Source organism: Coregonus clupeaformis, chromosome 35 (assembly GCF_020615455.1).
Source record: "Coregonus clupeaformis isolate EN_2021a chromosome 35, ASM2061545v1, whole genome shotgun sequence".
In the NCBI taxonomy this organism is placed as follows: Eukaryota; Metazoa; Chordata; class Actinopteri; order Salmoniformes; family Salmonidae; genus Coregonus; species Coregonus clupeaformis.
Genome location: NC_059226.1, coordinates 8,919,044 through 8,940,472, shown reverse-complemented (window position 1 = coordinate 8,940,472; position 21,429 = coordinate 8,919,044). Strand labels below are relative to the sequence as shown.

General features: G+C 42.1%; 1 protein-coding gene across 2 annotated transcripts; it reads right to left on the bottom strand.

Moving 5' to 3' along the window:
* Positions 1–3,179: 3,179 nt before the first annotated feature.
* LOC121550907 (interleukin-21 receptor) lies at positions 3,180–20,358 on the bottom strand. Of its 2 annotated transcripts, XM_041863346.2 has the most exons (9): positions 20,219–20,358; positions 19,791–19,913; positions 19,465–19,573; positions 19,069–19,256; positions 18,531–18,670; positions 18,251–18,422; positions 18,018–18,108; positions 17,247–17,340; positions 3,180–4,368 (listed from the first exon to the last, which is right to left on the bottom strand). In XM_041863346.2, the coding sequence occupies exons 2-9, from the start codon at positions 19,846–19,848 to the stop codon at positions 3,670–3,672; spliced, it is 1,551 nt and encodes a 516-aa protein (XP_041719280.1). In that variant the 5' UTR covers positions 19,849–19,913; positions 20,219–20,358; the 3' UTR covers positions 3,180–3,669. The 2 variants fall into 2 exon arrangements, with proteins under 2 accessions (XP_041719280.1, XP_041719279.1); XM_041863345.2 differs by having other exon boundaries at positions 19,465–19,913.
* Between the last annotated feature and the right edge of the window lie 1,071 nt (positions 20,359–21,429).

The following is a 21,429-nucleotide window of genomic DNA, read 5'->3' as shown; positions in this document are numbered from 1 at the left end:
CATACTACCTGAGTCTTGTCTGGTTGCACCGGTGGTATGGGAGGTCGATGCGGAGATCGAGCGGGCATTACGCACCGACCCTAGCCCTCCACAGTGTCCGGTGGGTCGGACGTACGTCCCGCTCGAGGTCCGGGATCGGCTTATTTATTGGGCTCACACGTCACCCTCCTCTGGACATCCAGGTATTGGCCGGACAGTGCACTGCCTTAGCACAAAGTACTGGTGGCCAACGTTAGCCAGGGATGTGAGGATTTATGTCTCCTCCTGCTCAGTGTGTGCCCAGTGTAAGGCGCCCAGACACTTGCCCAGGGGTAAATTACAACCCCTGCCCGTTCCACAACGACCCTGGTCTCACCTTTCGGTGGATTTTGTTACCGACCTTCCCTCCTCACAGGGGAATACCACCATCCTGGTCGTTGTGGATCGGTTCTCGAAGGCCTGTCGTCTCCTTCCCATGCCGGGTCTTCCTACTGCCCTACAGACCGCTGAGGCTCTATTTACTCACGTCTTCCGGCATTACGGGGTACCCGAGGATATAGTGTCTGATCGAGGCCCCCAGTTTACCTCCAGAGTCTGGAGAGCGTTTATGGAACGGTTGGGGGTTTCGGTGAGCATTACCTCGGGTTACCACCCGGAGAGTAATGGGCAGGTCGAACGTGTCAACCAGGATGTGGGTAGGTTTCTGAGGTCATATTGTCAGGGCCGGCCGGAGGAGTGGGCGAGATATGTGCCCTGGGCCGAGATGGCACAGAACTCTCTCCGCCACTCCTCCACTAAACTAACCCCTTTCCAGTGTGTGTTAGGGTACCAGCCGGTTCTGGCACCGTGGCATGAGAGCCAGATCGAGGCCCCTGCTGTGGATGAGTGGGTACGGCGCTCGGAGGAGACGTGGAACGCTGCACACGTCCATCTGCAGCGAGCCATCCGTCGACAGAAGACGAGCGCCGACCTCCACCGCAGTGAGGGGCCAGTGTACGCACCTGGAGATCGTGTCTGGCTCTCAACCAGGAACCTGCCCCTCCGCCTGCCCTGCCGGAAGCTGGGTCGGCGGTTTGTGGGGCCTTTTAAAGTCCTGAGGAGATTGAACGAGGTGTGTTACAGATTACAACTGCCCATTGATTACAAAAATGTTAACCCCTCGTTCCATGTGTCTCTCCTCAGGCCGGTGGTAGCTGGTCCACTCCAGGACTTTGAGATAGAGGAGTTTCCTCCGCCCCCGTTGGACATCGAGGGGGCTCCGGCGTACACTGTTCGGGCCATCCTCGATTCGAGACGCCGGATGGGGGGTCTCCAATATCTCGTGGAGTGGGAGGGGTACGGCCCGGAGGAGCGGTGCTGGGTGCCGAGGAGGGACATCCTGGACCCGTCTCTTCTGACCGAATTCCATCGTGGTCATCCCACGCGCCCTGCTCCGCACCCTCCTGGTCGTCCCCGAGGCCGGGGGCGGCGCACGGCTGGAGCCGCGCGTCAAGGGGGGGGTACTGTCACGGTTTCGGCCGAGGCGGCCCCTTCTCCTTGTTCGGGCAGACTTCGGCGGTCGTCGTCTCCGGAGTACTAGCTGCCACCGTTCAATGTTTCTTGTTTGATTGGTTTTGTCTGTTTGTCACACCTGGTTATTGTTTAGTGTTCATTAGGCACCCTATTTAGTTCCCTTGTGTTAGGTCTGGTGTTGTGTGTAATTGTTCTGCTGTCGTGTGGTTGTTTGTTCTGTATTTTGTTCTCTCTCTCATTTTCGGATTGTATTTAGAGAGACCTGCACTTTGTGCATACTGACTTTGTCGTTCTAGTGTGCGTTTGTTTTCGCCTGTGACCTGTTGCCGGTTTTGGCGTACACTAGGACTTCACTAAAGTGCTTTGGATTTATTCTCTGTGTCCTGCGTGTGATTCCACATCCCACTACACTCCACTCGTGACACACACTTAACCAGCATGGCTACCACAGCATTCTGCAGCGATACGCCATCCCATCTGGTTTGGGCTTAGTGAGACTATCATTTGTTTTTCAACAGGACAATGACCCAACACACCTCCAAGCTGTGTAATGGCTATTTTACAAAGAAGGAGAGTGATGGAGTGCTGCATCAGATGACCTGGCCTCCACAATCAACCGACCTCAACCCAATTGAGATGGTTTGGGATGAGTTGGACCGCAGAGTTAAGGAAAAGCAGCCAACAAGTGCTCATTATCTGTGGGAACTCCTTCAAGACTGTTGGAAAAGCATTCCAGGTGAAGCTGGTTGAGAGAATGCCAAGAGTGTGCAAAGCTGTCATCAAGGCAAAGGGTGGCTACTTTGAAGAATATAAAATATAAAATAGGTTTTGATTTGTTTAACACTTTTTTGATTACTACATGATTCCATATGTGTTATTTCATAGTTTTGATGTCTTCACTATTATTCTACAATGTAGAAAATAGTAAAAATAAAGAGAAACCCTTGAATGAATAGGTGTGTCCAAACTTTTGACTGGTACTATATGTATAATATTTTCTATTTCACAGAAATTTTCTATTTCTATTTATCATACTCTTCAGTGCAGTCAAATCAATCTCAGTCTCACCCTTCTCAGAGATTGTTAATGGAAACTAAACAGTGGATTAACTCATTGTGATAACAGTGCAATTGCAATAGCCAAATGACAGAATCTGATACCTAGAGTGGCGAGACAATTTATCAGATGTAGCCTACCGCTGCCAAGCTTTTAGTTTAAAGTCACGCGTAGCTATAATTTCTTATCAGCAAATGAGAATGGCAAAGAGAAATGGTCTATTTAGTTTGCATACATTGACAATACTGCATTAAAGCAGACCTAAATCTGTTTTCTGATGCATTTATGTATCTTACAGAAAAAGGAGACTAATATCTGAATGTTGGAATGCTCCCATAACCTAATAAGAATTATTTGACCACTATGGGACTTCATCATGCATATGAGAAGAAATAGTGGGCAATTCTCAGTTGAAACAAAAACAAAGCGGTCACCAGCCTCTGTTTTGGTAAAAGCTGAGGGATGGGCCTGGAGAAATGTAACCACTCATAAATTCATAGACAGCACTATTGATGCAAGGAATGACCATCCAATAAATACAAATAATAGTTTTAAGCATATTTTGAGGCTATACAGTTTTTGTTTCCACTTACAATGTTTACAAACATTGGAATAAAACAAGCATGTATTTTGGGTTCTGATGGGGTTGAACTAAGCTCATGAGGCTTTTAAAAGTTATATTCTTCATTAATAAATGAGTTTATATAATAAATGTTTAAGTCAAAAAATTGATGTAGCATCTGCGGATTGTCCCTTTAAAGATTTAACAAGCGATTGAAAATGAATGCAAACTCCACAATGGATCCATTGTCACATACATAAGAAACATTAGATGCACAACTAACATGATATAAAAACAAAACCCTTTCTACATGGAAATTGCATGAGAAATGAAGCCGTATAAAATAATTAATTACATGAAGGCCAAAACTTCACAACTATTGTCAGACAATATTATTGTATTACCATGACAAATAATCTTTATGTTGGGAAGAAATCATTCATACTCCACTTTTTTTTAAAACATGATGACAATATGAACAATATACCTATGCCAGGGAGAGTAAGGCATTTTACAAATATGCTGAAGCACTGTCAGTGACAGAGGAGATGAGGGAGAACTCACATTGTCCTGTTCTGTCCTGAGTTGGTTGGGTCCTCTTGCATAGTGTTACCTGTCATCCACTGTTTGACATATTCAGAAGGGGAACTGCCTACCCCACTCAGTAAAGCAGAGTCTATCTGCTCCTCAGAATCAAAGTTAGTGTTCACAGGACTGCTACAGTCAGACTCAACAAAGACTCCACTGTCAATGGTGTCCACACTGTCCAGATCCAGCATCATGGGAGGGTAGCCGTCCTCTGAGACCAATGAAATCTGCTCTGGTTGATTGTTGCGGGCCTGTAGCTGGAGCTGCCACTCCATAGCAGGCAGGCCCGTTGATGCCCGTCTTCCACTCTCCCCACATAACCCTCCTTCCTCTTCTGCCCCAGCACCAAGAGGGCCCTCCACCTCACTGTCCATACCTCCTCTGCTCCCTCCAGTATATTGGGAGAAGCTTCCCCCACCTTGGCTGCACTTGTAGGTCTCCCAAGAACTCCCTGACAAAGCTCCTTCCTCCCCAGACACCATCACAGTATCGATGGAGATGTGTCCAGCGGAGTGACAGGTGCCCTGGTCCCCACTGCTGCTGCTGTCTTCCTCCACGCTCAGCCTGGACAGCCCGAGGATGTCTAGCTGCTTCTCAGTCATCATCTGTGTAGATGGGTTTTTCTCCAAGGGATCCAGCTCACTGAAGATGAAGACAGGTCCAACCCATTTCTGCAAAATATAATGATAAAATGGATGATTAAGTACATTTGAGGTGAAAGGTAGGCCCGCCCTGTCCAGAAACAAAGCCTTGCCTCTATAGGATCATTCAGTATGCCATTTACATTACATTACATTTTAGTCATTTAGCAGACGCTCTTATCCAGAGCGACTTACAGTTAGTGAGTGCATACATTTTTCATACTGGCCCCCCGTGGGAAACGAACCCACAACCCTGGCGTTGCAAGCGCCATGCTCTACCAACTGAGCTACAGGGGACTTAGCAGACGCTTTTATCCAAAGTGACTTAGTCATACATGCTTACATTTTTCACGTATTGGTGGTCCCGGGAATCGAACCCACTATCCTGGTGTTGCATGTGCCATGCTCCACCAACTGAGCTACACTTGAATGTAAAAGGTTGAATGAGAGCTTATCTCTGTTATTGGTAGCAGGTCATGGTAACTTCAGTTGTCAATATGAAAATCGATCACAGAAAGAATTACCTTATATATGTTTTATTTATTTTTGTTTACATTTAGTGAACATTTAGAAATGGTTATGCAACTGATGGCAGTTATTTTGCACAACTCTGAACCCTTCTAGAGCAAGATGTTGTCCACAGATATGCATGGTCAAGCTTTTGCATGAGAATACCTTATCTGGGTGAAGAGCAATTCAGCAGAATCCAATCACTGTTTTTCATTTGAAAAGACAGCAGTAAGTGGCCATACTGCACCACTAACAGCTGTCAGAGAGCTAAAGAGAGAGGGCATTTTAAAAACATCTACCTGACTGTGCTTATCATATATTGACAAAATGCTTTCTTTAGCTGTGAGGTCATTTTTATACTATATTACATTTACATTTACGTAATTTAGCAGACGCTCTTATCCAGAGCGACTTACAAATTGGTGCATTCACCTTATAGCCAGTGGGAAAACCACTTTGCAATGTTTTTTTTTTATTTTTTTATTTTGGTGGGGGGGTGGGTTGGGGTAAGGGGGGGTAGAAGGATTACTTTATCCTATCCCAGGTATTCCTTAAAGAGGTGGGGTTTCAAGTGTCTCCGGAAGGTGGTGAGTGACTCCGCTGTCCTGATCAGGGACTTGCTTTATGTGTGTTCATCACTGACATTGAGCTTATGCTATAAGACAGCATAGTTAGTACAGCTATGTCATGCTCCTCAACTATAACCAAACCCTGTGGACATCCTTATAACTATGATCTTCTCACAGAACATCTGTGCAGTTCAGAAAAATGTATACTGCTGAGTGAAAGGGCAACCTAAAGTACATCCTTTATATAAAAAAAAAGATTTGTTTAGGTTTACATTAGGTTGAGCAGATATACGATCGGATGTGTCTCATGTATTGCAGAGAAGTGAAGATACCAATCTACAGTTATTTTAGTGCTTGCAAGATCAGTGTCTCATATCTGTGGGCTGTTGCAAGAGGATGTTTCACAGGTTCCAGTAACTCTGGTTTATCTTTCATTAGCTTTTTCCTGCCTGCTAAATCTTTTGAAATGGTGTGACTGTCATGTGACATGGCCGTAACTACATATGAGGACACCGAAGCGAATTCAGGGGGTAGCCCCGACTGGGACTCAAACCCAGGTCCAGCAACAGCTACATTACCAACTTCCTTCGGGAGAGCATGTCTCCACACCAAATCCCTCACGTGTACACGTCTCTCTGATAGCCACCCTTGCTCTATCCCACTTCTGACACCAATATTGCGAATTTGGTGGGGAGGTTAGCCCCAACGGGTACTCAAACGCAGGTCCAGCGACTGTCAAGCCAACACCTTAACCATTTTATGCAACAAGAGGTCCCGCTAGGTGTTGGGTTAAAGTCGCTACAATATATTTTGTACACAATAAAGAAACTCAATTATGGGTCAACATCTAAATATTGCTCCCAGCATTGATCAAAGCTCAGTTGGTAGAGCATGGCATTTGCAACACCAGGGTTGTGGGTTCGATTCCCACGGGGGGACCAGTACGGAGGAGAAGAAGAAAAAAGTATTAAATGTATGCAGTCACTAATGTAAGTCGCTCTGGACAAGAACGTCTGCTAAATTACGAAATTTTAAAATGAGAACGATCTGTCCGAGTTCTAATCGTGCCTGCTTCTTTGTGAACAGTGGTGTGTTCGTTATGTTCACCTTCGTCCCCCAGATTTGCCTTTTTAGTAGCACATTCACCACTCTCTCAAACGGATAACTCCGCCCTCTAGCGGTACAGGCCGGGGCCTGAGACGTGAATCGAACTACCCGATATCGGAGTCGGCTCAGTTGAGTAGGCAAAACTAGAGATGCTGCTCGGCTGCTGACAGTGTTTGCGAGATGCCGGACAAAAGGCAATTTTAAAACCGTCCTGCGACTCCTGCGGTGTCTACAAACATCCCTCAAACAAACAAAAACCGACTCTGAGAATGAGAGCACAACTGGTAAATAGTCGCTTCTAGATATGTCAGTCAGTCAGTTGCCTAGCTGCCGGCAGAGACTTATATCGCAGTAACGTTGAAGGGATCAAGCTATTCGGCATCCTTGGGACGTCCCTAAAGCATTATAGTTAAAGTGTAAAATAGTTAAGGTAAGGATTAGGTAAGGTTTATGGTTAGGGTAGGGGTTAGGGTTAGGGTAGGGATGTCCCAAGGACCCCGGATAGCACTAATCAACATTGAAGGGCTCTGGCTAGTTTTACTTAGCCAGCTAGAAGGATGAAGTAAGAAGCTAACGTTAAACGGAGCCTACCTCAGCAGGAGCAAAACATAGGCTACTAAGTTATCATAATAACTTTGCTTTACAGAGAGTATGCTACTGAGACATTGGTGTGGCGCTCAGTGGTGATCAAGGCTGAGGCAGGCTCCAATGCATGCAGGAGGAAGCAGATGAGAGAGAGAGAGGGGAAGCAAGCAGAGAGAGAAGTTAGTACAGTGGTTCCCAAACGTGGGGTCTGGGCCCCATATCTGTGCTAATCTTATCAAACAAGTTAGGAACTTTAAAAAATAAGATATATTTCAATATGAACATCTCGACATGGCCTATCATCCATATAGGCCTACATTAAAATGCAATCAAAATGCAAACAATACAGTTATAAAAATGTCATATGTTTTCGTTTATATTGGTGAATGTTCATCTTATCCATTACTCACATTTATTTTTAGCACTACATCACTGATATTAAGCCACTTTCTACCACTGTAAATTCCAAGCATCTGCCTCTAACCCTAGGAAGCTCTTTGCCACCTTCTCCTCCCTGCTGAATCCTCCCCTATGGCGAATCGCATCTCTGGATGTCTGGCAGACATATCAGTGTAGATGACAGATCACCACCTCAGGCTGAACCTCGGCAAGACGGAGCTGCTCTTCCTCCCAGGGAAGGACTGCCCGTTCCATGATCTCGCCATCACGGTTGACAACTCCATTGTGTCCTCCTCCCAGAGTGCAAAGAGCCTTGGCGTGACCCTGGACAACACCCTGTCGTTCTCCGCTAACATCAAGGCGGTGACCCGATCCTGTAGGTTCATGCTCTACAACATTCGGAGAGTACGACCCTGCCTTACACAGGAAGCGGCACAGGTCCTAATCCAGGCACTTGTCATCTCCCGTCTGGATTACTGCAACTCGCTGTTGGCTGGGCTCCCTGCCTGTGCCATTAAACCCCTACAACTCATCCAGAATGCCGCAGCCCGTCTGGTGTTCAACCTTCCCAAGTTCTCTCACGTCACCCCGCTCCTCCGCACACTCCACTGGCTTCCAGTTGAAGCTCGCATCTGCTACAAGACCATGGTGCTTGCCTACGGAGCTGTGAGGGGAACGGCACCTCCGTACCTTCAGGCTCTGATCAGACCCTACACCCAAACGAGGGCATTGCGTTCATCCACCTCTGGCCTGCTGGCCCCCCTACCTACCTCTGCGAAAGCACAGTTCCCGCTCAGCCCAGTCAAAACTGTTCGCTGCTCTGGCACCCCAATGGTGGAACAAGCTCCCTCACGATGCCAGGACAGCGGAGTCACTCACCACCTTCCGGAGACACTTGAAACCCCACCTCTTTAAGGAATAACTGGGATAGGATAAAGTAATCCTTCTACCCCCCCTTACCCCCCCACCCCAAAAAAAAAAAAAAAAAAAAAAAAAAAAAGTGGTTATCCCACTGGCTATAAGGTGAATGCACCAATTTGTAAGTCGCTCTGGATAAGAGCGTCTGCTAAATGACGTAAATGTAAATGTAATTAATACAGAATCATAAGTAATATTCTAATAATTCATGTGAATGTGATAATAGAATCATATTTGTGCAGTGTTGGAAAAAGTACCCAATTGTCATACTCGAGTAAAAGTAAAGATACCTTGATAGCAAATGACTCAAGTAAAAGAGAAAGTCACCCAGTAAAATACTACTTGAGTAAAAGTCTAAAAGTATTTGGTTTTAAATATACTTAAGTATCTAAAATACTTAAGCAGATGAGAGAGAGAGGGGAAGCAAGCAGTTACATATATTTGAGCAAATACATGTAATTGCTCAAATATAAGTATCAAAAGTAAAAGTATAAATCATTTCAAATTCCTTATATTAAGCAAACAAGACAGCACAATTTCTTGTTTTTTTTAAATGTATTTATGGGCAGCCATAGTACATTATTTTATTTCAGAATGTAGTGGAGAAAAAATAAAAGTTGTCAAAAATATAAATAGTAAAGTACAGATTCCCCCCAAACGACTTACAGTGGGGAAAAAAAGTATTTAGTCAGCCACCAATTGTGCAAGTTCTCCCACTTAAAAAGATGAGAGAGGCCTGTAATTTTCATCATAGGTACACGTCAACTATGACAGACAAAATTAGAAAAAAACTTCCAGAAAATCACATTGTAGGATTTTTTATGAATTTATTTGCAAATTATGGTGGAAAATAAGTATTTGGTCACCTACAAACAAGCAAGATTTCTGGCTCTCACAGACCTGTAACTTCTTCTTTAAAAGGCTCCTCTGTCCTCCACTCGTTACCTGTATTAATGGCACCTGTTTGAACTTGTTATCAGTATAAAAGACACCTGTCCACAACCTCAAGCAGTCACACTCCAAACTCCACTATGGCCAAGACCAAAGAGCTGTCAAAGGACACCAGAAACAGAATTGTAGACCTGCACCAGGCTGGGAAGACTGAATCTGCAATAGGTAAGCAGCTTGGTTTGAAGAAATCAACTGTGGGAGCAATTATTAGGAAATGGAAGACATACAAGACCACTGATAATCTCCCTCGATCTGGGGCTCCACGCAAGATCTCACCCTGTGGGGGTCAAAATGATCACAAGAACGGTGAGCAAAAATCCCAGAACCACACGGGGGGACCTAGTGAATGACCTGCAGAGATCTGGGACCAAAGTAACAAAGCCTACCATCAGTAACACACTACGCCGCCAGGGACTCAAATCCTGCAGTGCCAGACGTGTCCCCCCTGCTTAAGCCAGTACATGTCCAGGCCCGTCTGAAGTTTGCTAGAGTGCATTTGGATGATCCAGAAGAGGATTGGGAGAATGTCATATGGTCAGATGAAACCAAAATATAACTTTTTTGGTAAAAACTCAACTCGTCGTGTTTGGAGGACAAAGAATGTTGAGTTGCATCCAAAGAACACCATACCTACTGTGAAGCATGGGGGTGGAAACATCATGCTTTGGGGCTGTTTTTCTGCAAAGGGACCAGGACGACTGATCCGTGTAAAGGAAAGAATGAATGGGGCCATGTATCGTGAGATTTTGAGTGAAAACCTCCTTCCATCAGCAAGGGCATTGAAGATGAAACGTGGCTGGGTCTTTCAGCATGACAATGATCCCAAACACACCGCCCGGGCAACGAAGGAGTGGCTTCGTAAGAAGCATTTCAAGGTCCTGGAGTGGCCTAGCCAGTCTCCAGATCTCAACCCCATAGAAAATCTTTGGAGGGAGTTGAAAGTCTGTGTTGCCCAGCGACAGCACCCAAAACATCACTGCTGTAGAGGAGATCTGCATGGAGGAATGGGCCAAAATACCAGCAACAGTGTGTGAAAACCTTGTGAAGACTTACAGAAAACGTTTGACCTGTGTCATTGCCAACAAAGGGTATATAACAAAGTATTGAGAAACTTTTGTTATTGACCAAATACTTATTTTCCACCTTAATTTGCAAATAAATTAATAAAAAATCCTACAATGTGATTTTCTGGATTTTTTCCCCCCATTTTGTCTGTCATAGTTGACGTGTACCTATGATGAAAATTACAGGCCTCTCTCATCTTTTTAAGTGGGAGAACTTGCACAATTGGTGGCTGACTAAATACTTTTTTTCCCCACTGTATGTAGTACTTCAAAGTATTTTTACTTAAGTACTTTACACCACTGTCTGTGTGCTCCATTTGGATGTATGTTTGTGCAGAGCTTGATTAGTAATGCCTAGGAATACAAATGTGAACACTATCCACTGAGTGCACAAAACATTTGGAACACCTGTTCTTTCCATGACATAGACTGACCAGGTGAATCCAGGTGAAAGCTATGATCCCTTATTGATGTCACCTGTTAAAACCCACTTCAACCAGTGTAGACCAAAGGGAGGAGACAGGTTAAAGAAAGATTTTTAAGCATCAAGACAATTGAGACATGGATTGTGAATGTGTGCCATTCAGAGGGTGAATGGGCAAGACAAACAATTTAAGTGCCTTTGAACGGGGTATGGTAGTAGGTTCCAGGCGCACCGGTTGGAGTATGTCAAGAACTGCAACGCTGCTGGGTTTTTCACAGTCAACAGTTTCCCATGTGTATCAAGAATGGTCCACCACTCAAAGGACATCCAGCCAATTTGACACAACTCTGGGAAGCATTGGAGTCAACATGGGCCAGCATCCCTGTGGAAAGCTTTCGACACCTTGTAGTCCATGTTCTGACAAATTGAGGCTGTTCTGAGGGCAAAAGACGGTGCAACTCAATATTAGGAAGGTGTTCCTGATGTTTTGTAAACTCAGTGTATGTAATTTGAGGAAATTTTAGTATGTGAAGAGTTGATGATTTAATGATTTGATCATTACAACTGACTGAACAATCGCTGATGCTATGTGTCAGTGAGAATCATTTCTCATATTTCCCCCCTTTCAGAGGTATAACATTACAGTTGTATTGCTAATAGGCTATGTGTTTGTAGATCGATTGAGGTGAATGAACCTACAGCAGCCAAGGTGATAATAGCTGGGGTCATTTTTGCTTATTTTTGCTGTTTTCCGAATAACATTTTAACGTTTTTTAATTGTATAGAAATGCAGTAAATAAGCTTCAACTTAAAAAAAAAAATTGGGACTTCACTATAACTCAATCCTAGTTACGGCCCTGGACATGGACACTTCTTGGAGTCTTTTTCTGAGATTTTTCTAAAGAGAATTTCAAAGGACAGCTTGCATGATTGTGGTTTAGCTACTGGAGTTCTGCCTATAACCTCATGCCAGACTCTCTGCAGCCACAGAGGAAGTAAAAGACTTCAGTGCTCTTTTTAAATACTTGCATTTTCACAATCTTATATGAAAAGATGATCTACATCTATCCATAATGATTTATCATCATCTATTTGTTTTGTGTAATGTGTGTGCATGTGTGTGTGTGTGCAATAGTTCTTCTATGGATGATATGAAAAGGGATCTTTTGGACTGATATTTGGACTGATCTCAGTCCAAGTCCATATTGTGCCCCACCAAAGCCCAGCCCAGTACAAATTGATAATGGGATTCTGAATAGGCACTTGTGTTTGTTTTGACACCATGGGTTGTTCACTGACTTCAGACACAAAATACATGTCTCTCTCTAAACATATTCTTTCAATGTTGGCGTATCTCAAATGATTGTTTTTATGCAAGGCTTTAATTTCCCCATGGACATCACTTAACCCTACTGGATGTTGATGTAACTGCAGTTGAGAAACCAGCAGGGGCCTCATTTATCAATGGTGCATATGCACAAAAAAAAGACTATTGCGTATGACACAAGGGAATTAAAATAATGGTAGGCTAATAGAAGCTTAAAAACATAGCCTAGTGATAAAATAGATGCATTTGCAGCTGGCAAGGAGATAGCATAGCAGCATGTAGACTATGTTTCTTTGACTTTTATTATATGGGCCTGAATCATAATCATATTTGGTGGTGGGATGGAGACATGTTAGCTGGGTGGGGTAGGGGGAATGGGATGGGAGGGTGGGGGTGGTTTTTGGAGGCCCACTTCTTTTTCGTTTTATTTTCCTTTACATTCTGATTATTATTACTTCAACTCTAATATGATAAAAAAATATTTTTTTCTTTCTGAGCCCACAGGTAACAACACAAATATATACGTGTGAAATAATGAATGGAAAACATGATATGAACAGAATATAAAATTATATGAATTTGAATTTGTACCTGTAGCCCCCCCCCAAAAGACAACAAATAAAGAAAAGTGGTCAAAAAACTAAAAATAATTCTGGTTCTGAAGTACAAGTGTAGACCTGGTTTGTATGAATGTTAAGGCTTGGGCACTGGGGTAGACCTGTTCAATATGAGTGTGCCCATGGATTTACTTGGTTTATATGGGTAATGGGGTGTAGGGATACACAAGGCTCATAAAGGCAATGGGTCTGGATGGATGTCTATTTGCCTATTCAAATACTGTCTGGCAGGAAGTTTGTGGTAGGAAAAAAAGTGAGTGGGGTTGGGGCACATGTGTTATACCACTGTATTATGCGTTTATCTATGACATGATTTGGGGAATACAGGCCTAGGCAAAGTGGGGAACTGGGCTGAGATTAGCAAGGAACAGGGATGAGGTATTTTGGCAAAGGAACTGGGGTCTATGGGTAAGAAATAGGGCTTATAGGGCTAGGATACAGGTGTATCAGGACTTGATTGTATCAATATTAGCGTATTGGCATGTGGGTCTTAAGGTAAGGGCATTGGGGTAACGGTTGGGGTGTGTGGATAATTGGGTTTAGGTGTGTGTGGGGTTAGTGGGTTGAGGTACATAGATATTGGGGCTGAGGAATAGGGGTTAATGTATGTTAATTTTATTATAGGCATAGCACTGTATGTTCCCAATAAACATACTTTTTCACATACAGTGCCTTCAGAAAGTCTTCATACCCCTTGACTTATTCCACATTTTGTTGTTACAGCCTGAATTCAAAATGTATTACATATATGTTTTACTCACTTGTCTACACACAATGCCTCATAATGACAAAGTGAAAACAAGTTTTTATAATTTTTTGATAAACAAAATAAAAATGAAATACATAAATATCTAATTTACATAAGTATTCACACTCCTGAGTCAATACTGTAATTGCTGCCAAAGGCACTTCTATCATCAGGGGCCTCATTTATCAACTGTGCGTACATTATCAACTGTGCGATTACAGCTGTGAGTCTTTCTGGGTAAGTCTCTAAGAGCTTTCCACACCTGGATTGTGCAACATTTGCCCATTATTATTAAAAAAATTATTTAAGCTCTGTCAAATTGGTTTTTGATAATTACTAGAAAACCATTTTCAGGTCTTGCCATAGATGTTCAAGTAGATTTAAGTCAAAACTGTAACTCGGCCACTCGGGAACATTCACTATCTTCTTGGTAAGCAACTCCCGTGTAGATTTGGCCTTGTGTTTTAGGTTATTGTCCTGCTGAACAGTGAATTAATCTCCCAGTGTCTGGTGGAAAGCAGACTGAACCAGGTTTTTCTCTAAGATTTTGCGTTTGCTTAGCTCCCTTTCAGTTGATATTTTATCCTGAAACACTCCCCAGTCCTTAACGATTACAAGCATACCCATAACATGATGCAGCCACCACTATGCTTGAAAATATGAAGAGTGGTACTCAGTAATGTGTTGTATTGGATTTGCCCCAAACATAACACTTTGTATTAAGGCCAAAAGTAAATTGCTTTGCCACATTTTTGCAGTATTAATTTAGTGCCTTGTTGCAAACAGGATGCATGTTTTGGAATGTTTGTATTCTGTACAGGCGTCCTTCTTTTAACTCTGTCAATTAGGTAAGTATTGTGGAGTGTACAATGTTCTTGATCCATCCTCAGTTTTGTCCTGTCACAGCCATTAAACTCTGTAACGGTTTTAACGTCACCATTGGCCTCATGATGAAATCCCTGAAAGGTATCCTTCCTCTCCGGCAACTGAGTTAGGAAGGATGCCTGTATCTTTGTAGTGACTGGGTGTATTGATACACCATCCAAAGTGTAATTAATAACTTCACCATGCTCAGAGGGATATTTAAATTCAGCCATCTACCAATAGGTGCCCTTTGTGAGGCATTGGAAAACCTCCCTGGTCTTTGTGGTTATATCTGTGTTTGAAATTCACTGCTCGACTGAGGGACCTTAGAGATAATTGTTTGTATGTGTGGGGTACAGAGATTAGGTAGTCAATTGAAAATCATTGAGTCCATGCAACTTATTATGTGACTTGTTAAGCACATTTTTACTCCTGAACTTATTTAGGCTTGCCATAATTAAGAGGTTGAATACTTATTGACTCAAGACATTTCAGCTTTTCATTTTGAATTAATTTGTTAAAAACATAATTCCACTTTGATATTATGGGGTATTGTGTGTAGGCCAGTGACAAGAACAATCTCAATTTAATCAATTTTAAAATCTGGCTGTCACACAACATAATGTGGAAAAAGTCAAGGGTTGTGAATACTTTCTGAAGGCACTGTACTTTTCCCAATACAATAATAATAAAAAAGCAATATGGATTACACTGAGGGTTACTAATGGCATAAGATTTGCATAGTGGCATGTCTGGGATATTTTTTGGAACAGATGGGTTAAAACATTCTGCCCACACCTCTACAGAAATGTGCTCAAATTTGCTATTGCGCTTTCTTGTAGAAACGGACATGGCCTAGTTCCAACATTTCCAAACCATACAGCAAATTATGGTATTTTTGTTACCATAAAAAGTGAATGGAGGGCGTTTTCCAGGTGGGATTGTAGCGCTCGTTCCCGAGTTCACAAATATAGTATGGCTCTGATTTATATATTTTGTTGCATACACAAATCCTAGGACCTCCAGGTATGCAATAATTTAATAAGAAATGTAGGTAGAGTTGATAAATGAGGCCCCTGGTGATAAAGGGTAATGCTTTACACTTTAGACCTAGGTGGCAGAGGCTGTTGATCTTGCAATGTTTTTTATCAACACATTTGTTTCCTTCATCAGGATATAATTATAGTCAGGGGTGAAAGTAAGCCGGTATGGTCCAGTACAGAGTACCAGCAAAATAAATCGTGGCAGTACGCAACACCGGTAAAACATTAGCCCATCACAATAATTTAAACAAAGATGGCACAATAATTTACCGCCTGTCAGTCGCAATAGAAATGAGCGAATTTACTTAAAAACGTGCGGTATAGGTCTACGCTCCAAAATGCTGTTAGGTTAGGTGTGAACAATGACATTTTGCCAAGGCAGAGATGACTGGCGGAGGCCGAGACCGAGACGCGAGTGGGTAGCAAGATGCATCAGGCTACAAGAGTAGACATATTATGATAATCACAGAATGTCATTGCACTTTTTGGTGTTTTGTAGCCTAATAGACATCTCTTTCCATTCTTCAAATGGCGGGTGCACAGTGAACTGTTTGGATGCTGGGATGATTTTTGTGGACAAACGTGCGCAGGTAGCCTACTTTTTGAAGAAATTGGCTACAGATCTTCATGCGAATATTAAAAAATCCCCATAAAACAAATATGCGCATTTTCCCATAGATGTGTTTCCATCAAATTGACTTGTTGCAGATAAAAGGCTGTGTATGATGATGTAGTGCACATAAAAATACATTTTGCGTTTAGATTCCCATGTACCCAATAAAAAATACAAGTTAAATGGGTTTCCATCGCATTTTCATCTCATGATTTTCTAACAAAATAATTTCCGTGATAATTTGTGGTAGGTAGCCTAGCGGTTAAGAGCGTTGGGGCAGTAACCGAAAGGTCGCTGGTTCGAATCCCCAAATCGACTACATGAAAAATCGGTCATGTACATTTGTGCAACGCACTTAACCCTAATTGCTCCTGTATATCACTCTGGATAAGCGTGTCTAGTAAATATAGTGTGCGCTCTAGCCCAGGGGTTATACAACTTTTTCACTCAGGCCCCCCCTGATATTTGCACAGAAAAGCGTTTCCACCGACATTACTCGCATAATTCATTTTACCGACACAAAAAGATTTCACCTTGTCTAGCATATTTTGTTTAGTCGACATTTGGAAAGTTTACCGTTTCCATCAAGCCTGTCATTACATTTTTATCTGACATACTTTACTCGCATAAAAGGTTGGAGGGAAGCCTGGTTAATCAGATGAAGACATAATGCCTGGTTGTATTCATGCCACATCAAAAGGCAATACATTTTTACAGTTAAAAATTATATGTTTTTACTATTCACTAAGCATAGTGGAGTGTCATTTGTTTTGTAAATAATAAATAAAAAATACAAATCTAAAAACCTGTCTGACTTTCTGGAATATTTATAAAATAATCCTGTAAGCAGAAAATATTTAAATATAACCCTAGCAAACATCTGAGTTTAGATTTCTACCTGTGGTATTTTCCATTGGGGGGTGATCATCATCTCAACTTCTACTGAGCATCTACCCACATATGAATTGAAAAACAAGCCCTTGAAGCTCCTGCAGACTGAGTCATTCTAATGCCCCCCTCATTTGTGTAGTCATTGTAGGATTTGATAATGGGAAAGTCCCATTGTTGGCAATGCTGAAGTTCCCCCTATAGGCAACACCTGCTGGAGGGGTTTAGAACAAGTCCCGCATACACAATTAGTTATTTTTGTTTTGCCTGTATTTTTTTACCTTAAAATCCCCTCCATATGTGTGGTAGAGAGGCTTGAAAAAGTCCTCTGGGCTTGGGGAATAGTTCATCAAGTGTAGCCTCTTCGGCCACAATCTGCAGGGAAGAGATGTAGAGGCAAAATGACAAACAGGGAAAGTTGTTTTCACAAAGGAAATTATATGTGAATGTAATGTATGTGAAAGTGACATAAGCAGAACTATTCAGGTCTTCACAAATACTCTTTCACTTTTCATTTCTTGGAGGATGGAATTTTTCTCTATGCAGGTGTTATAATGTGTTTTAAAGGGTAAGTGGTGTAATTGAGAGTGTATGACACCTCCACCGTGCTATCGTTGGTTAGGTTTGGTGTAATAATAATGTCGAAGCAGCTCTGACTTCCTGTGTCTTCTAACCCCTATATCTACATGGTGTATCTGCAAGTAAAGAGCATCAGCTGTGGTGTCTGTGTATGTGGGAGGTTATGTCAGGAAAGTGTAGTGTATTCACACTTTCTGTAAAAACACCAAGAGGCTGAACATTTCTAGCCTGTTCACAGATCAATTTGTGCTTTAGCCAACTGTTGTGTTTGTTCAAGGCATCTGACGAAAGTCAGAGAAGTTGGATATAGCACATATGATGGTGACCAGGCTAGAACATTTAATTTATTGGCAGACCTGAAGAAATTGAGGTTACACGTTGGTGTCTGATCAAAAATGCTTATCTGTATAAAAACAATGTTCAATAGCAAACATTTACTGTTGCCTGAATGATCATAAATAAGGCATACTCACATTTTAAAGAGGTAGCACAGGCAGCACAGGATCAAACAGGGGACAATGGTCAGTAAAACGGGCCACTGCCACCAAAACTTATCATCCCCTTCTGTAAATATACACATAGTGTATAGAAAGAGATAAACATTTTATACATTACTATAACCTGAAAAATGAAGTCCCAATCCAATATATCCAGGAAGATCATGTAACGCAGATCAGTGAAATCTAAACTTGCTGCATTGATGTACCTGTAGTCCTCCATTCTACGGTGGAGCTCCATTCGCTCCAGGGACCTTGGTAGTTGGACACAGGGTTCACTGAGGCCTGGACATTTGCCACATACTCAGTTCCTGGTTGCAGTATAAGGTTGTTTAGCACTTGGTACCTCCGGTCCTCTCTTACAGGGTAATAGACTGGATCCTGTAGGTCAAAAGAAAAACTCATATTTAACAGTTTGAGGGAACTGGTCTTTCACATACTGTAACATTTTATTGGAAACATGTAACATAGCAAATATATTTAGTTTACCTTTAAATAATGTTTTGTTCTAATCCGCACCCTGTACATGAACAGTTTATCAAGGTAAGTGTTTTCATCCATCTGCCAAGTGATGTTGTAGCTGTCAATGTTCTCTGTTACTTGCACATTGACAGGATGCTGCGGCTTCACTATGGAAGAAAAGGCAGAGAAGCTTGGGTTGGAACCATTATATGAAAAAGGCATGGATTCAAGTGCACACAGCTCAATCATTTGTACCATATTAGCTTTCAAATGCGGGTGATACATAAGAACCCAGGACACACAGTCCCCACCACACAATAATCCTCATTGTAAAGACTGTTCAACACTGTCATTTCAAAGCTGTGCAAAGTTCAAACTGTTGATAAAAATGTGTCACAGCAGAATAGGTCTTAAGACACCATACTCAATCCAGTAAGCGGTTGATAAGATTATGTTACTGCTAATGATAAACACTTCTTATTCATGTCATATCTTGTCATTGAATCAGAGGCAATGTTCAGGGGAAAGTACCAACCATCCTAAGACATAGGCCTACTCCACTTACCTAATTGATACAATTTCCAGTCAGTTGAGTCATTGGTTTTCATTTTGTCTTCTTTTCCTGTGTGCTTTACTCTTGCAGTGCAAGTAGTGTCAGAGCCTATGTATATGCCAAAACCTTCTGGTTGTATTATGCACCATCTTTGTGAGGGTGTTATTTCACAGCTAGCATTCACTTGCCCGTCAAAATCTCTGAAAAGAGAGAAGAGTGATTATAATATTAAAATACAGCTTTTGTGAGAAAACAAAAAACAAATATGAAAAGGTTTATGTAACATTCAGATGTTTTTCTTAAAATGACATGTTTAAACTTTACAGTACATAAACATGTATAAACGTGATCTCTTAAACCTATCGGAGCAAGGCCAGAAACACAGCAGTGACAGAGAACAGTGTGTACCTGCACTCTGCCTCAAGGAGAATGGGAGATGAGGGCACTGTGCCTGAGCAGGAGCAGTTCAGGGATGTCATGTAGTCTGTGGTGCAGGTGACATTGCAGAAACATGCAACTGTGAATGCAGGGGAAAAGGATGATGTGGTCAGTGTGATGCCAGTGCCATGGTGCCCAGACTCATAGTCTATATAAGGCTCTGCTGGTACCCTGATGTGGTAAAACATTTCCTTCTAATATAACAAACTATCTAGATATGTGTTTGAGAAAATACATCACTTGAAAATCAATACAATATATAGCACAAATAATAGATGAGAAAAAGTGTAACTTGCCGTATTGAATCAGGTAACACAACACCAGTGAGGTGATTAGCAGTTGCTTCACAGCCATGAGGGCAACAATGGACAGTAGTCTGTTCTGCTCAATAACTGATATCACCAATGGCACCTGAAAGCCTGAAAAACAAGAGATCACATTTGTCCTTGTGTTGGAGTTCATTGCTTGAAGTAAAGTAACCATTACTAGAAGTGTATGAAACAAATATATAGTATTGTATTGGAGTCGAGAAGAAGGAGCAAGTTTAATTTATATATCAAGCAAAGGTTAAGTCCATAAATGGAAGCAACAAATGCGTTTACAAAAACACCAAACCCCACACAAAGAAATCTAATGATAGACAACGCTAACAATAGAATAAGGATATTGTACTTCAATGTTATTCATGTTATTCAGAAAAATACTATTCAGATAGTATTCTTACCTTATTGGTTCTGACAGATTCTGCTAACCATGCCACATGGCATCATTGTTTGATTATTTCTAAAGCCAAATGAATTCATTAATTTGTGTCACAGACTGAGTGATGAAGTTCAGGGCACAATGACATATCTGACATATTGAAAGTCGTCATCTGCTGCAGTGTCACTGAGGATGTGGTTGTTTTGTGGCTACCCTATGAGCATTGTACGAGGTCCCTCCCAACCCTACTTCTGTCTTTCCATCTGTGAGAACAAAGTTTGAGACATACACTATATATATATAAAAGTATGTGGACACCCCTTCAAATGAGTGGATTTGGCTATTTCAGCCACACCCGTTGCTAACAGGTGTATCAAATTTAGCGCACAGACATGCAATCTCTATAAACAAACATTGGCAGTAGAATGGCCCGTACTGAAGAGCTCAGTGACTTTCAACGTGGCACCGTCATAGGATGCCACCTTTCCAACAAGTCAGTTGGAATTTTTTTAAGAAGGTCATACCAAGGATCAATTTGCTATTTGAGATAGAACTTTACGACCCCTTGAAGTATATAAAAAAATACATAAAAAACATATCTGATTAAACATTTTTGTTTCACTACTATTAGCCCATATGTTGAATAACAGATCCCCCCCCCAAAAAAAACAAATAATAATAATAATAACAGATTCACTACATGGAACAACAGATAGTCCCCCCAAAAAATCTAAAGGAAGTTTGTTCTGAAGTGTCTGTCCTATATCTGAGAGATATAAGACAGATCAGGAAACATTATTATAATTTAACCCCTTATTTTTGGCACTAAACAGTCTCCATATATACTTCCAGACCTTCAGACGAGTCTTGTGAGGCCTAGAGAAAAACAACCGACATGTACGTGAGAGTGAGAGTCTCACCTATCCACAGAGGGGTCATATTAGTGTGTAGCCCAAACTGTTCGGACGCTACAAGTTGGCAGATTGGCTGTACCGACTTCAGACGAGTCCCACGCTTGTGGGGGTCGTAGAGCAAATCGGAGAACACTATCGTGTTCGTGAGAGAGGGGTCATAACAGTTTTATAGCCAAACCGTTCGGACGCTACAGACGATTTTGTGAAAAGACCGATTTTCGGGATGTCTCATGGTCTGACAAACACTGCTCTAGCTCTGTCACCTTTTACCGCAGATGCAGAAGTGCGACATCGGCTGATGCAGTGGATTGAGACGCAT

Excerpts from the sequence above, each read along its gene's own strand:
- LOC121550907 (XM_041863345.2), bottom strand. The coding sequence starts at position 19,682 with ATGTTTTACCACATCAGGGTACCAGCAGAGCCTTATATAGACTATGAG. Across the intron at positions 18,671-19,068 it reads CTGGAAATTGTATCAATTAG|TGAAGCCGCAGCATCCTGTC; the intron begins GTAAGTGGAGTA and ends TTTCTTCCATAG. Across the intron at positions 17,341-18,017 it reads CTGTGCTACCTCTTTAAAAT|ATTGTGGCCGAAGAGGCTAC; the intron begins GTGAGTATGCCT and ends TCTTCCCTGCAG.